This window comes from Polyodon spathula, chromosome 4, assembly GCF_017654505.1.
Source record: "Polyodon spathula isolate WHYD16114869_AA chromosome 4, ASM1765450v1, whole genome shotgun sequence".
Classification (NCBI taxonomy): domain Eukaryota; kingdom Metazoa; phylum Chordata; class Actinopteri; order Acipenseriformes; family Polyodontidae; genus Polyodon; species Polyodon spathula.
Genome location: NC_054537.1, coordinates 31,236,088 through 31,254,059, shown reverse-complemented (window position 1 = coordinate 31,254,059; position 17,972 = coordinate 31,236,088). Strand labels below are relative to the sequence as shown.

Here is a 17,972-nt window from a genome sequence, read left to right as displayed (position 1 = left end):
ATCTAGTATTGATTCGTTCTGAATACTTTAAACCCGCCCCCCAACTACGGAGTGGCAGCAAATTCCTACATTTCTATTGGAGGATCCGCTTGTGAGATTTAAAATGAGATTACAATTAAAAAAGGAGGATTGTTTGCATGATTTAAAGTTATATTACAGTTAGATTTGGAGGATTTAAAACAGAATTGCACATTGTGGCGAAATATAAAAAAATGCCTACACACAAAAACCCCAGAAGAATGTGCACGTGACCATAAGGATTTTGTTGTGGAAGAGGAAAGAAGGTGCAAGTACTGTCGAGTTACTACACATATTGTGACAGAAAAAAACACCCACACATTTTGGAAAGTAACCAAAGACAGCAATTTCATACATTATATAAAAAACTAAAGCCCTGAAAAATAAAAATAAAAGATTTTGGGGTATCTACATGAAACTAAAAAATAGCTATAAATAAACATTGAAAAATAAAATTAATAAAAACCAAAAAACAGAAGCCCTGCACATAAACCAACCAGTGGCAAAGAATGACAAGGTTGTGAGTGATACAGGACTCTTTGAAACGCAGCTTATCTGTAGCGCTGGTTGACAGACTGATGTGTAAATGTATACAACACCTGTTTCTTTAACTGTCCACATACTATCCACAATATGCAACTTTTCGATGCTTCTCTCCATTTCTGATGGCAAAACGAAATCTTGATTAGCACGGAACGACGATAGCTAATAAGAATCTTTTAATAAACCAGCTCAGGTTGTAAGTGTAAACGTACCTTTTGCATTCCCTGCAGGATATTCTGGACTTCAGTTATGTATTTGGACAGCAAATTACAAATAAAATCATTTAAACTATACTTGTCTCATTATAGAGATTGTGCAAGTCTTTCCCATGGGATTTTATGACTTTTGAGTCAGAAGATGCATATGGAGGATTGTGACAAGGATGACGTGTGTGGTGACGTCAGACCAGAAAGTAACTGCAGCTCAACACAGCAGACTGGGGTTTAAATTGAGATGCTACGGCGCTCAGCTTTTTATTAACAAAAACAAATAAAAGATTTAAACAAAAACATAAAAGAAAAGGGCACTTTGGCCAAACAGACAACAAACAATAACAAGTATTGTGCTGGTTTAATTACCAGCATGCTTAGCAATTGTTAGTTTTCTTCTCTTTTACCTCTCCTTACTCCCATTCACTACTCCCTGAAGAGTCTTCCCAGTGCAGCCAAACTGCAGTTCTTTTATATTAGTGACCGAGGGATCAACTAGCTATCAATTATTGTTTTATCCCTCGCAGTGTTTTTTTTTTAGTTATAGTTATAGTTATGATTTTTTAAATGTATTATTTTAGTTATAGTTAGTTATGCTTATTAGTTTAATTTTAGTTATAGTTATTATTACAGTTAACGAAATATATTTTTAATTACCGGTATTATTTTGTTATTATTACAGTTAACAGAGTGGTGATGACCTTGAAATCTGTCAAGGTAAAAATAATTTGGGTAATGCCAGGCTCTACACCTCTTCACAGTACACTTCTTAGGATAGCCAACCACAAACGTGTATTGATCAGAGGTTACCATTTACTAGTCCAGTCTTGCTGTACAGCCCTCCACACACTTTAATACGAGTCAGATAGATTATCTGTGCTGGAAACAAGTAGTAAAAAGCTGGCTGTTTATTTCAGCTTGATTTTTACTTAACAATTTACAAAAGCTATATTTAGATTTTTACATTAAACTAACTTGATGAAAAATAATTAAACCATTGCATTTGTTTAAGTAGAACGTCAATGCCTGATGAAAACATGGCATTAGAAGGGTTAAATATATAAGCAACTTGCCTGAATCAATGGTAAAAAACAAACAAACAAACAAAACAAAAACAGTGAATAAAAAATAAAAATGAAACATTTGCCTTTTTCCGTACAATACAAAATGTCCCAGACACACAGGCTTTCCAAGAGATCCGGAGAAAACTTACTGTAGAGCCATATTTATATTTTTTTCCTTAATGGAAAACAACACAAATAAATTGTAGTGTCAGATAAATCTCATGTGCTAATTTAACAGTCCCTATAGGCAGTTCAAATGCTTATTTTTGATTTTGGTTGAAAATGCTTTATGAATATGGACCATATTGAAACAAAAACTCATATTAAAATGTACATTTTCTATAGGCTTACACTGCCATTCTATATTCAGACAACAGCTTTGATGCAAGATACATTTTCATTCCATACATGTACTATAGCACTCGCTTTGTTTGATAAACTTTGATTAAAGAATTTACCGGGTTTTTTCAATCTCTATTTTTCCATTCAAGCAGAGAATGGGTGAAATCGACCTTTATGCTTTAAAAAAACTGACTTTTTATGCCATCGAGAAATGTCTCATGTAGAGAAACCCCTTTATCATATTCAACATGCAACAAAACCATGGTTACCAACATTCTAATTGAAATAACGTTTTGTCACAGCGGAGCTGTATGTATAGATAAAGATCCTGCACACATTTAAAAATGGTCTCAAATAAACTGCAGAAACCGCAGCATATAAAAGCGTATTACACAGACTTTTATAGCATAAATTTACAGGTAAAAATAATATGCACAGAACAAAACTAGAGATAGTTGAACAGAACTAACTTGCACTTATTTTTCGGAGCCTGAGGTCCGCCCCTCTCCTGCTTCAGCACAGTCACTGGAAGGCAAGGCAGATGGGCCTGCTTCGTCCTGCCGCGGAGACTTCAGCCGTCGGTCAGGGTATTGTGGACAATATTCATTAAGCAGGGGCGTAGCTAGGAATAGATTTTTACTGAGTCAAAAATCTAATTTTTGTCTAAAAAAAAAAAAAAAAACTGCATATGCTGTTCATGAAGCCTGGAGACTGTTAATGCAAACTGCAAAGCAATATAAGTCGGTAAGTCTTTTTACCCAGTGACCCACCTTGGATGATGTTTGAAATTTCATGACACATATTTTTTTAAACAAATCTCCCAGCAAAAACAACACCATCCAAAAATTACCCTATTCACACTGTTAGAAATATATGATATTAAAAGGACAAGAAAAATAGAACTTATAAATATGAATAAGTAGATGGGTTTATACCATCATTGAGACATGCATTTGGTTCAATGCTAGTGAAGCTAACGCTGAGACTGGTGACACTGATGCTACAATTGGAACTGGTAAGACTGGTGCTGCTGTAGTGGTGCTGATACTGCTGTTACTGGTGCTGCTACCGCTGGGACTGGTAAGACTGGTGCTGACACTGCTGGAACTGGTAAGACTGGTGCTGCTACTGCTGGAACTGGTTAGACTGGTGCTGCCACTACTGGAACTGGTAAGACTAGTGCTGCCACTGCTGGACTGGTAAGACTGGGCTGCTACTGCTAGGAATGGTAAGATTGCTGATACTAGTGCTAAGACTGATCGGATTGCTGAGACTATATGATGCCACAATTAAAAACACTGATTTAGAAGGCTTTATTTTAAATAGAGTTTGCCAATCCTGCCTGTATGGAAACGCTGTAACACTTCCTCCTGGGATATGTCTCTGTGGACATATAGCAGGGCAAGGACCCTCAGTCTATTTTCACCCATACTGCTGCGAGAGTAATCAAACATATCGAAACGATGAAGTCAGTTAAACTCCTTCTCGTCATGAACAGGGACCCTAGGAATCCGTTTGCTGCAGAAAACACAGATTGTCTCTGTGCTGCAGGAGAATTTTTAGTTTACACTTGGGGCAGGGCAAGAAGGATTTTTTTGTTTGTTTGATAACCAAACCAATACACTTATCATATATAATCACCAACACAGACAATTCTGCTTTAAATTTATGTAAATATACTTTAAACTGCTTCTGGTGTACAGAGGTCAAGGTTGAAAGAGGCACGCTGTCACATTCATGCTAGAATGTAGCTGCAGTTTACTTCAATAGCCAGTGCGTTGTTACTGTACCACCGAACAAGCTGTTTAAAGATGCTGAAAACGATTTATAAAAAAAAAATCACCTGTATTAAAACAGTACTTACTTGATTTTTTTCTCTAACGAAAACATTAGGAAAATAACTGGGTTTTTTTTGTTTTGTTTTTTCCAAACTGCTGTTACCAAACAGTGAATTTATAAATAGAATTACCTCCAATTCTTCTATCCCATGGCGTCAAATACAATACATGAAAAGTACTACAGCTAGGAATCATTATATCAGGGGAGAGGGAAGGCCTTGCCATTGCACAAGAAAAACAGTGATTTTTGAAAACGTATCGCAGCTAACATCACATTGCACAGGACTCTCAGCAGAAAAACAATATTAATATAATTCAATCACTAAACATCATCATACCCAGAGTTGGGTTCTTCTGAAAGAAATGCGTCACAGATTGGTTTCTTCATCTTTGAGCGTGTACAGTACCGAACCGTTCACTAAATAATATAAGGGACTACCCGCTGCTCCAGGGGCTGGTTGCACTAACAAGAACAAAAAATGGGATTGGATCCGAATTCACTGGAGTCGGATCATAAACAGATGTTAGATCCAATTCTGGAGCTACACGCAGCAACAATACACAAGACAAAATATGTTTTTTTGTCGTAATATAATACAAATCAAAACAATAAACACATATATACACAAAGGGGTGGGCACCCTGCCACATATGCCCCCCTTTGTGCACAGCACACATGGACTCAATGGCCACCTCCCTCCTTAAAATCCCAAAAGTCTCTCGCAAAGTCTCGGACCAAGAACAGGGACTCCAAGGGGTCCACGGCTGGCACCCTGCCATAAGGATGCATATAGTTTCCAAATAAAATCCTGCCATTTAATTCCATTTGTGTCATGTAATTGGCTATTAAAGTGTTCAATCCAGTTCAGATTGTATAACCTTAGTAGTTTATCCCCCCTCTCACGTTAATATGTATTTAACTGAATGCAAAAGCTACTAAATATGCTGTACTGCTGCCTGTCTGTCTGTCACACTGTACGTGTTGAACAGGATAACAGCATTCATTTTGCATCCAACGTTTCAGACAACATTTAAGTGATAATTTGTTTTTAAACATAGTATACGAGGAGGTAAATATTCCAAAATGTAATAAATGATGAGGCCTGTTTACATCCGAGTTCACTGCACTTAAAAACAAGTCATCGCTATTATACACCATTACTTTATAGAAAAATACCTTAAAACATGTTCTGTTTACATTTTGTTGCATTTTATTCTTGGATACTTGAATAAATCTAGACATTTCAGCTTTTTACTTTGGTCTCTTCTGCACTAGTCTCCATGGTTGCCGTAGTGATGGAATCTCTTTTTTTCTAGCTTCAGCTGGTTCCATGTCATGCTGTAGAAATCAAAAGCTGTAGTGTATCATGACATATCCTATGGCAACGGAGCAATCTGAGGATGGTGTAATTGGCTGTAATGTGATAAACTCTCGATTTTATAAAAATGTCTTGAAATTGTACATTCACTCTTTCACGTTCTTACCTACGCTGTGCATAGCCAAACTGTTGATGTGTTGCCTCAACTCAGCCGATGAATGTTGGCATAGTTGTTGGATGTTATATATTAGACAACTGTAGATGTTACAAACAATCACTTTCAGGTTCTGTGTGGTTTTGAGGACCCTCTGAAAGTGCCTGCACTGGTTTCATGTATTTCTTTATATCTTTTGGTAATTTAACTTGTGTGAACACTTGCTATGTCTATCAGTGCTCTAGTGTACATCCATCACTGCCAATTCTTGATTCAACTATTTAAACACTGAAAATAAAAGTTAAAGAATCATTCTCTTGCCTGTTGATGAACTGCATAGCTTTATTCCTGGGTGAACACTCATCTGAAAGCTGGCCACACTGTTATTTTCTTATTACTATAAGATGTGCCCCTGATTACTCACTAGCCATTAATGCGTGCAGCTGGGGTGTGCAGAGGGGATGGGGCTGTTTCTCATTTAATTTACTCATCCAATTTACCCATCAATGCTGGGGTTCGTAAGAAACCATCAAAAAGCACAGATAGCAGCAATTTTCTGCAGCTGCCAATACATTTCCCCTTTGAGGCTTACCCCATGCTGGGGACATTATTTGTAACTCCCTTTATCCATAGACAACCATGTCTTGTCCATGTAGCCACTATTGTATGCCTCATTGTTCTGACTTAAAATCCAGAACTGAATACAAGTCACTGCCTTTTTAAAACTTTGTGTCCATAACCTTGTGTGGCGGGGCAGAAAAGCCTTGCTGAGAAATGTATTGTGTTGGGTAGTATTGGGTGATTTGAAGGTGGTGGTTTATTGTTGTTATTATTTTGTTTAAATGTGGTCTGGCAGAGGCGACGGTGGCAGCTCGACTCTGTCAGACATCTCGTGCGAATGCGTGGTCGGCAGCGAATTCATTATTAATAGACTGGCAGTCGACCACGCAGATATAAAAAAAGAATGTGACCTTCTCCTGTTTGATTAATTTACTGCTAATCTGGAGACGCTCACATGTACAAAACCCTGCAGCTTTTGTTGTTCAAAACGGATGTTCAAGGAGGAGGAACGTAAGTGAGCGAGAAATGAAAGTGCTACTCGTGCTGGAAGGACCAGTGCGATAGTGTCATATGATCAGTGAAGGCCACTGCCCAGCCTGACCTAAGCATTGTTTTGTTTTATGTGTTTAAGACTTTGTTTTGTTTTGTTTGAACTTTTGTTTTGCTCGTTGAGCTGAATGTTTTTGTAAAAGTGTTTTATTTATTTTTGGTTGCAATAAACATGTGCAGCTGTGCTGTCACCCGTAATATCTGCCTGTGTCTCTGTCAGCTTCCTGGTCTTGGAATGTCACTACTCAGACGTCCTGCCACACCCTGATAAAGTTATACAGTGCAGATACACTAAGTAGGATGTATAACAATGGAAGTTTGTTTTGGGTTATACCTATTTAGTAGGATTAGATGGAATATGTATTTTTAATTAGATTTAAATCCTATGTCATAGGTTTAGATACCGTTAATTCAACAGAAACTTTGAACATGGTATATGTATGTATATATATTAAGGCTGTAGTGTCACGTTTCAGCAATTGCTTTTTCAAATTAAGCTGTATTAAGGCAATTTTAGGGATCCTTTGTTTTTGTTACAGTATAGCCATTGTTTCAGTGATACCTGTACACCTATAAACTACTAAACCCACTGCTGAACCCATGAAAAATATGGCATTGAACTCTATAAAAAGCTCTAATGAAGCAACATTTAAAGTTATTTTTTTTCTATGCGAGAATTACTGGTGTGAAAAAAAGAGTAAAAAAAATAAATGATGGCATGCAATAGTCAACAAGTTACTAACACCATTGGTAATAGAAGGGCACTGTAAGCCAACACCTATAGTACACTGTACAGCAAGTGTCATTGCAATACAAACTCAACATAGCAACCATCTCTCGAACAGGGCTTCCAGTCTTGCGCACCCCCTCAGCAAGAGAGTAAATATAAGGTTGTATGGAAACATGAGCACAATATAAGGCCACTAATGCTGTATTCTAGGTAGGACTACATTTTAGTGGTGGCACTGGATGATGTCTGGTTAAACTCATTCAGTGGTTAATTAGGCACAACAGGCAGCCGGGGGAGGTTCTGAACTAAAGGTTACTTGGCTCAACTAATGAAATACTACCTGAAACAGTACAAAGAGTCTTTACCTTACTCCCGTTTTCCTTGGGATCCGATTTGACATCTGGCAGCAGGAGGCTTTTGTATTTACTCCTCCCATTGGTGCTGTGGTTCTCCGAGCGGTACTCAGTCACCGGGGGGCTGTCACTAAGGTTCAGAGGCTGCTCGTTCTGCTCTGGTGTTGCTTTGCAGCTGCTGTTGACGTCCACCATCTCTCTACAGTGGCTCCCTCTAGTAACACTAGAGCTGTATGCCACCATTTCATTTCCATTTATACTATCGGCTGCAGAATCATCTGTTCATGAAAAGAAAGGAGGTTTTTTTTTTAATCATCGCTGTGACCAAACTTTTGATTTTCCAACAAAGCATGACAGTTTCTGACCTGAGGCATTCTATCTAGTCTTTGAAGCGGGCCACCCCCCCCAGCACCACCACCACCCCCCCTCCCCAAGGCCTGAAATAAGAAAAGGTTTAACATTCCGTACTGCTTTCTTTCTAATTTGTTTTGTGATAACAATAGCCAGGACATTTTAATCTCAAATTTTCTGAGTCAACCTTGACCATAGAAAAACACAATGGAGTCACTGCTTTGTGTTGCTGTTTTCATGTGTTTCATGTTTTCACTGACACACACACACTGGTGCTGGATCACAAAAATAAACAGAAAGGTTTATTTGCTATTTGGCTGGCGTGCATAAAAGTAGAGTAACTAAAGAGTAGCTACTCTCAGAGTAAACAGCAGAGTAAGCCGAGTCGGCTTTCACCACAGCTGAGTAAGCTTACTAAAGAAGAAAGAGAGTAAGTTAAACCTGGGTAGAGGCTGGTTTAGTAGAGGAGTAGGCTACTGTTCTTTCATTTAGTATTTGGAATATGGATGAGTATTTATTGGATTTCAAACAAATATTTGATTGTGAAGAGAGAACAAGACCTGGAAGAGTATTTAGAGATCAGACTAATCCTCTTGACATGTACAGTGAAGAAGGGACTGGTGGAGAAGATTTCTGGAAACCAACAACATCCAACAAATAGAAATACCATATTACTTCAATTTGGCGTCGCTGTGTTTATTTTAAATTGATCAAAATGACTGCTGCTCTTAAACAAGGCTATTATACGAGGGCGGCTTTTATTACTAATACTACAATTTTCAAATGCTGCAATATTTAATTACATAATATATGACTTTTTTGAAGAATCGTGGGTGCTTATTTTCTATAATACGGTAGCCTACCTGTATGTAGCCATATGTGTGGCTAACCTACTTTGACTACAGTACATTTATTGGTGACAGGTACCAAGAGCCTATTAGGTGAGAGTTGGAAGGTCAGGGGAGTACTGTACCAGCGAATCAGGAGTGTGTATTCTTTGTTAAGGGGCGGGACAATGCTGGTGTGGCAGTTAAGTCCAAGAATGAGACGTAGATGTTTTTCTACATTAAAAATGACCTCAGAATATCAACTTGATTTCTGTAAAAACTACAGTATATCCTACTCAGTTATTTTTTTTTTTCACTGTAACTTTCTTGTTTGTAATTTCTCTGCAAGAGAAACCGAAAATAAATCTTCTCATAGATAGTAAGCACATTGTTTTTATTTGTACGGGAATTACAATTCAACTAAAAATAAAACAACAAAACCACCTATAAGAACTTCAGAAGGACAGCTGTTTTGTACGTAGTTTATCTTGCATTTTCTTTCAGAACTGTACTACCATAAAACAAAATGTGCTTACTATGTGTATAATTACATAGTTTGTGATTTATGTGCTAGATTGAGGCTCCCGTCTCTTCAGGGTCGTTACATGTACATAGTGTTGCACGTTTATTTGTTTGCTCTGTGTGTTTTTTTTTCAGTAGGCGGAGAAAAAAAATACCTTAATGTTTCTTCATTGATAGCGGCGTTTATTCGAGGGCGGCCTCTATTATAAAGCTGATATATGACTGCGGCGTCAATACAAGGTCATCTTTAATACGAGGGCGGCGCAAATTGAAGTAATACGGTAAATCAGTTTCCCACTGCATCAGGTACTTATAACATTAAGGTTTTTCGCACCTGGAAATTTTCATAAAGTATCTGCTGACCTACAAAGAGTAAGTGAGGCATCAGCCTCATAACTGTAAATAGGGTTGCCAAAGCAATTTCCAGCCTTCACGTCCAGATAATAAAGTTCTCAAGAGAGGAAGCTCTACCTCCAGTGAAAAGGCTGTTCCACAGTGCTGCTGGCTTTCCTGGGATAGTAGGGTGCATTGACTGCTCACACGTTAAAATATTCTGCCCCAGTCTTCCTGAAGCAGAACTATATGGATCTTGACAATTGTAATTTTGTTCAGGTATTTTAATAAAACAAATAAATAAATAAATAAATAAACGTTACCTGACACCCGTTACTGTTACCCAATTCTGGAGATGAGCATGCTATTATTATTTCTTCCAGCCTCATATCGCTATCTGGTACCTCTTCAATAAAGGCAAAGTTTTTAGGGTGTAATCTCTTTAATTGTGAGTGACAGGGGGTCATCTGTTTTTCTACAGGTCCGCATCCAGTTCTATTTTTTTCTCTTCTTTTGCTATTTCTTTTTTTGCCTTTTACTTCAGTTCTTTCCATATAACCTGTAGCTGTTTTACCGACCTTTTTGTAACTCTTTCCTCCACATTACACTGCTTCTCTATTTCCACCCGTGCTTTTCTCGTTCTCTCTTCAGTTCTCATGTCACGGTGTCTGCCCTCTGTAGTCTCTTTAAACCACCTGATAATTTCTACAAGAAGATTTTTTTCAAAATCGCTGTAATTTTACCCCCTTTGTATTTTTGTTGCTGTTTACATATCTATATGTAGATAAAAAATAAATATAGGTAGGTTGCCATGGTTAGTGTAATTCTATTTATTTATTCAAATTTGTTTTTAAGATGTTTCCTCTTTATTACGTGTATAATCTCACAATTGCCAACAGTCAATAAACACTACTTCACATTACAATATACAAAAAAACAAAGGTACTCTTTACGAAGTGTAAATATAAATGCTAGAAAGTGTGTACAATGTGTCGATATTACTAATTATTATTATTGCCTTGCGCATATCTGTCCGGGACTCAGGGACTAACAGACAGGTGGGAAAGAAATGATAGTCCCAGCAAGTACTTTAAAATATATGACACTTACCTCCTCACTAAAGTTTACCTCCGCACTAAAAGAAATGTCTACTGGATTGGAATGTTGAACACTTTATCCAATTTGCATAATTTACTCCTCTGATTAATCTTTACTCTGAGAGTAGTAACTCATCTGTTAATCTTCTCTCATGCAACCCAATTTTACTCTCGGAATAACTACTTCTGGAGTAGAATTACTCTAGAAGTAACTAATCCACTTTTATGCAAGCCACCATACCATGAGATCATTTATGGTTAGCATCATGTTATTGTACAGATTCGTGCTGAAAAGTGTATCCAATGCCTATTAATACCTGAAACCTTTAAAATATTGGTTTTCCACAAAAATTGGCAAAAAAATAAAGTTCGGGAATAAATTCAAGAATTTTCCAGTCAGTGCTCAGATAAACAGGGTTTATAAAAATACATAGAAACACCTGCCATAATGCCTTCCCAGGGATAGGTGTGCCACCCCTCATGTAACTTACTCATTTGTATTCTGTTCTGCAATATATAAATCACCTATTCTTAACCTTTTTGTTGCCAGTCAGTTTTAGTCCCAATGGGGAAGAGAGCAGATCTGTCAGACATTGATAGTGCAGATAATATCAAGAGCTTCTGCCATTCAGTTTACTGATGTTTCACAAGGAACTGCCTCAGAATGGAAGACTCTTGCAAACACAGGGTAGATTGCTGAGGAATGGAAGACCAGTCCATTTCTCCAGGAAACCAGACAGCGCAATGTTTTCATGTTTTATAAATTAGGTTCCACGATAGTGGGTGCCAGTGCAACAGCAGAACTTAAACTGGAGATAAACTGGCAACGAGCAGTAACGCAGCAAAGAATGCAATAGCATGAACGACGGTGGGTGCATTTATGTATTCATATGTTTTGTCCTCAGATTTCAGCAGCTTTGAAAACATACTACAAGAAAAATGACATAATTATAATATGCACTTTAAAAACACGACGAGACAGGTATTTATTCTATACACAGAAAGAATTTGGTGCTCACTTCTCCCAGTTCAAGGAGCAGTGGGCTATATTTAGTTGCAGCAGAGGTACAGCACGCACTGTGGTTCTGATCAGCTCAAGATGCTTTAACGACAAAACACTCCAGAGGAGTACTTTTGTGCAATACCAGAATTATTATTATTATTATTATACCACTTCTATAAGTAATTGTGGATTACAGACAGAACAGAAAGTGCCAGCATGTCGGAGTAACACAACATTATTTATTCTACAGAGGATGGGAGTGTACACTAAAACGCCAGCATTATAAATCTAATAGACTACAGTACATCCTCCAAACATCTACCTTCACCACAAATAACTGGTGTGCTGAGGAACTGAATGCTTCTGTTATTTCAACTTTCACTCAAACACATTTCAACTGTTATTTCAACCTTTACACAAAACTAAAAAAAAATGATTAAAAAAAAAGTTTTGTGTATCAGAAGCTTTCATAGTTATATTTGCAAATATTTCTTCATCTTTAGTACTTCATCTGGTTCTTCTAATTATTTTCATATTTCACGTTCCAATGTCAATAATACAGGGCATGTATGGAACATATTGTTATGTTAGCAAAGCTAGAATGAGACCATTCAAAGTCTGCTGACTACAACTAAAACATAATAACTAAAACATTGCTTACCACTCATTAGCATAACATTCACAAGACACCCATTATCCTGTAATGTTTTTGTTTTGTTTTTTTTAAGTTTGATGGAGGTACTTGGTTTCATATCTTCAGCTACACCTCATGAAACAGATTACTTGTAAGAATGAAAGTGGCTGCAATGCTAAGAATGGAATAATTAGCCTTGCCTCAGTTTCAGTGAATTAAACTATCTGGGAAAAAGATCAATGGAAAAGCAATAGGGAACCTGTAAGAATATATTTATATAGACACTTTAGATTATAAGTCATACATAACCATGTAATGACAGTGTAATAACTAGGTAACTACCACTAGTTACTGTTCCAGCGTGGCAACTGCTGATGGAATTACTATGTGTTTATGTGTAACTGTCCTCTATTTTTTTTTGTAATCATGTAAATACCTCAGTTAGCAAACTGTTCATAAGGCCATTTCCATGTAATGACATAAAAGTTGCTGTGTAAGTGCAGAAACTAGTAGTAATTGCTGCATTATTAATGTGTAAATCCATGCTGATTCATGCTCTGTAATCTATCAGAATTTACCAGCGCCACCAGAATGTCTTTAATTTCGTGCTGTTTTAATCTATATAAATTGGAAATGATAAGAAAGAATATCACTGAAGGCAAATATACTCTACTAGATGCATCTCAGAACAATGTCAACTCCTGTGCTTTCATGGCTGCTCTGCTGCTTCTGGGGTTAAAGTGCTGTCACAGGAACATTTTAGGATAATTTCCATGTTTACCACTGACATTTGGAACAAAGAATTGCAATTGCTGTTTCCTTTAGCTGGCTTGACACTATCAAATGAAACAAGGACTGGCATGGAATTTTAGTACATTGTAATAAAATATACAATCATATAATAAGGACAGGTGGCAGTAGTACTCTAAATAAAATAGTGAATGATGTGGCAATTCTGGCATTTCTTGCACCTGGAATTGCCTCACATAATTGTAATTAAGTAAGAATACAATGTTTGACACTGATGGCTTTATAATGCCACCACAGTACCTAAGTAAGAAATAACCCACGACAGGGTGTGCGGTACCGCACACCATGGTGGGTTATTTCGCTTATAAAATGGCTACTTTTTTTTTTTTAATAATTAAACAAACTGGCTTTTTCAAGGAAAAAAATAAGAAATATATTATGTATCCTTCCACTGAGAAAAAATAGTCCTTGAAGACCATTTGATTGTAACATATATTTTGTACTTGTTTTATTTGCCACAAACATTACATTGAACATTGCCATTTATAGTAACATTTTTCGCGATGAAATGACATTTTTGAATTGAAAGCAGACTGATTTCCCACATCTGAGGGAGGATTCAAGGAACATCCAAACACTGCACTGCATTGGCACCCGAGGGAGGGGCTTCCGAGTGGGTTTTTTTTTTTTTTTGTAAGAAATTATCCTATTCAGGCTTTGCGGTCTTCAAGAGAAGCTGACAAATAATTTATGAGGCTGTTTTCACACCAATGCCAGTAAACGGTATAATTTCCCCAGATTGTAAACCAGCATTAGATGATATGTGGACTAAAGGACTTCCGAGTCAGTTTGTGCAGTGCTGCAGTCCTTCCCGTCCACGGCGAGCACAAGAGAATTCTATTCTGAACCCGACCTTGTTTAAAAGCCCAACGGTTGTGTCAGCAGAGAGCAGGAGAGATTTTAATTTTGTTTTAAATATGTTTCTGAAAACGGAGGGTAGTGGTGAGATGTATCTGTTGTGTCGAGTTTAAATAGTGCATGCTCACTACTCAGTTTTATAAGGCACTATTTAGTTTAATAAGTAGATGCAGCTGCTGCATATACAGTAACATGCTGAGTGAGACTTGTGTGGTGATTTCTCAGATGGCTTTTGAATAGTGTTACTGCTACTGCTTGCCTCAGAATTTTCTTTGTTCTGTTCTCTGACTAGATTGTTGAGTGATTTAAATGCTGTTTCAGTTGGATGTTGACATTTTTACCTACAGAAACATTGTTTAGATAATTGTTACTATTAAGGCGTAGTAATATTAATAGATCAGGTAAGTAAGTTGGCCTATGATGTCATAGCAGTGCGGTAAGGCAAGTATTACCGCGCGGTCATGTGATCTTGTTCAGCCAATCACAGCACTTAATTTATCCAAGCCAGTATATAACACAATATAATTACACAGTGCATTCATGAAAATATCTCCTTCAATTGATTAGAGACATTTTTTTTTTAATGGTACTGTAGTTCAGAGATTAGAGCAGTGGGTTGCAGTCCAAATAGTTAAGCGTTTCAGACTGTTGTGAAGCAATGCCACAGAAGAAAGCACCTTGAACAGTGCTTGCACTTCTGACTTCAGACTTCAAACCCACTACTGAAATAAGAAACAAGCAGTAGCCAATCAGTTCAAACCGAAGGCTGATGAATCTGACCACGGCAACACGCACCAAGCTACATCATCTCAGCAGTGGTGTGACTGTGAACAACACTATAGCATGTTTTATAACTATACATCTGCAGGACACAAGTTCAAATTCCAATTCTCCCTGTCAGCCTTAAAACACCTGGGAAAAGGAATTCTACACAATAGCTGTTGATCAGCAATTAACATTATTATACATTGGTTACAAGGGAAACCAACACTTTTACTTAGGTTCCTTTGGGGAAAAACACAGTGGACAAAAAAGATAGAAATCGAGTGTGTTATTTGTGTCTATCATTTAACTTTAATGAGAGCAGATAACCCTGGACCTCTAAAAGCAGGTCTGGCCAGATTTGCCATCAAGGGCACTGGAAAGCAATACAGATTACAACTAACTATAGTGTTTATGGTTGCAAACACAGCCCTATACTGGAGTAATCCACTGGTGTCGTACTTTGTCAGGCCTAGAATAAAGCTGGAATAACACAACTACTGTGGAGACGACATTGGGCACTTGCACACACTGAAACAAGGAAAAAATTAAAGCAAGCAAAAATGTTGTTCAGTCTTTACGCTGGCATCAAACACGATCACAGCAGCAGGAATAAGAACAAAGGCTGCCATTTTGGTTCTGAACAGGTTATCAGAGCATGACTCCACAGGCAAGATGGAGAACTTCTGAAATTTGAAAAAAAAAAGGGGGGGGGTTCCAGTGTGCCAAATCTTTATTTTATTTTATGTTCATATTCAATTGTATTTTTAAAATCCTCTACGAAAGATATTGCTATTCCTCACACACCCTCTACTTCACTGTCGTTCTGCTGCTTCGGCTGGAATGGGACAGGTTTCAGAAAAAAAAAAAAAAGTAATTCAATATTCCAGTGCAGAGGAGCTGACACTTATTGTGAATTCCACTCTTCAAGTTAAATACCAATGTCTAAGGCAGGCCAATTCTATCACTGCAGCTACAGCATCCCTCAGGCGAGGTCCAACCTTTCTTTCGCACTGCACCCAGGGATTAGCCTGACTTCCCTTAAATTCTCCCCATTGCACAGTAAGAGCTAATCTTCCCTATATGAAGCAGGGATGGGGTTACTATGGCAACAGAGCACATTCTGGCAGAGACACTACTGAGATGAGCCGCAGAAACGACAGTGAAGCATGTACTCGGCCTTCCTCCAGGGTGATGGGCTCTTTCCTCTATGATTAAATTCTCCAACAAGTTTACAGATGGGCAAGAGTGTTGTGTTTTGCCAGAGGGATGTTACTGGTAAAAAATAAGGTTCAAGATCACAGTATCAGCTAATGAGGTTGCTTGTATCCTTATTTTGTGAAACCACATCTTTTTTCTCTTCTCTCTCTCTCTCTCTCTCTCTCTCTCTCTCTCTCTCTCTCTCTCTCTCTCTCTCTCTCTCTCTCTCTCTCCCTAAAGTGTTATTGCAAAGGCTTTAGTCCCTAAAAGTTCTTACAAATTGCTTCAGCACTTCAGTTTTTTTTTCCAAAGCTGTAATCACAACTTGCCCAAGAACAACCAACCAACACAAACTAAGCCTTTTGATCTACACAGACAAAGCTGTTTTGAAATGAACTAGCAATTGAACCTAAGATTGCAATATTGTACGCCAAGTTTGGATTAACTGATGAGTTCCATAGAACTGAAAGAAATGAAAATCATTTTAGAAAAACATTTTTCTTTCCTATGATCTGAATACAACTGTGTTAAAAACACACACACACACACACACACACACACACACACACACACACACACACACACACACACACTCACACACATTCGGTCCTAGACACAGAACATCCTAACGTCGGATACATGGTACTATTTTCTCAAGATTTTTACTGGAGCTGCTATCAATCCCATGCCTTTCAGCAGCCAGCATGGTTTAGCGGCATTTTGAATACTGATTTTGCATCGGCTTATAATGCTGCCGTTGCCTCTCTGCCCTCAAGCAGGAACTACAGGACCAAATGCCTACTGTAGCTCTAGTCTCCATGGTGATGTTTTTTTTTTCACCAAGTGAGATTTATCTACCCTCTTGACAGGCAAGCAGCCAGTCACTCTCACCCGGGAATCATATACACCCCCACCCTACCCCCTCCCTCCAACCCAGAAGCTGGTGTGGACATCTAGGCTAGATTTGGAAGAAAATGAGACACAGCTAACAATCATGCTGCACTTCCTGCTATGCATGGTTAACTATTCTATTGTTACTTATTTCAGCTACACAAGAGCACATTTTAAAATACACTTGAGGCAAAGGTTTTCGAAAGCAAGTGCTTGTTTAAGGGTTTTAGTGGAGCCAATCATTTTGTGTCTTGGTAAAATAAGCAATAAGTCTTACTTACACACACACTCACACACTCTTTTTTGTCTTGCCCTGGAAGGTTGTGTTAACAGCATGTCTTAGAATATGTGCACTGAAAAGAATCTCCTTTTGGAACCTGTACACATTTTTGAGCAGGGCTCAGAAAAATACTTGAAGTAATTTTATTAAAGGATAATTGAATCCATTGGTCTCTGTATAGATTTTTTTTCTATCAATTTCCACATTGTCCTTAGATAACAATGTGCATGTGGTACTCTGTATTACTATGTATCTCTAAAATATCAAAGTGTAAAATGAAGTGTACGAAATAAAACTGAAAACAAATAATCAAGGACAGAGGTTTAAATTATTTTGAGTTTTTTTGTCCTAAAAGAAGCGAGAAATTCACAAAGTTGTGGTATGCCAACTGTCTAACTAGCTATTTTGTGATTAATTTATAAAATTCATGTTGTTCATGTATTTCTGTTTTCTATAAATGTATGGAATTGTCAGTTGACAAGAAAGTCACAACTGCCTCCCTGTTTCTTTGTTATGGTTACGAAAGGACCAGTGAAGGAATACTGTGTTGTAAAAAGAAACCCGTAAGTTTTTGTGTGTTGTTTTGTCTCTCTATTAAACTGTTACGTTTGTTGTTTATAGAAGGCTAACAGCAGCAAATAAACCCGGACTACACTTCACCATTGTGCACAATAAACCTGTAATTCACCACTTTCACTAATAGCACTCGCTCTGGATTTGTGAC

General features: G+C 37.7%; 1 protein-coding gene across 3 annotated transcripts in view; it reads right to left on the bottom strand.

Annotated features, from left to right (window-relative positions):
* LOC121314419 (nucleolar protein 4-like) overlaps positions 1-17,972 on the bottom strand; it is an 88,159-nt gene that overhangs the window by 45,117 nt on the left and 25,070 nt on the right. For all 3 annotated transcript variants that reach the window (XM_041247677.1, XM_041247679.1, XM_041247678.1), the window contains exon 6: positions 7,693-7,958. In XM_041247677.1, coding sequence (XP_041103611.1) covers positions 7,693-7,958 — 266 coding nt within the window. The remainder of the gene's footprint in view (positions 1-7,692; positions 7,959-17,972) is intronic.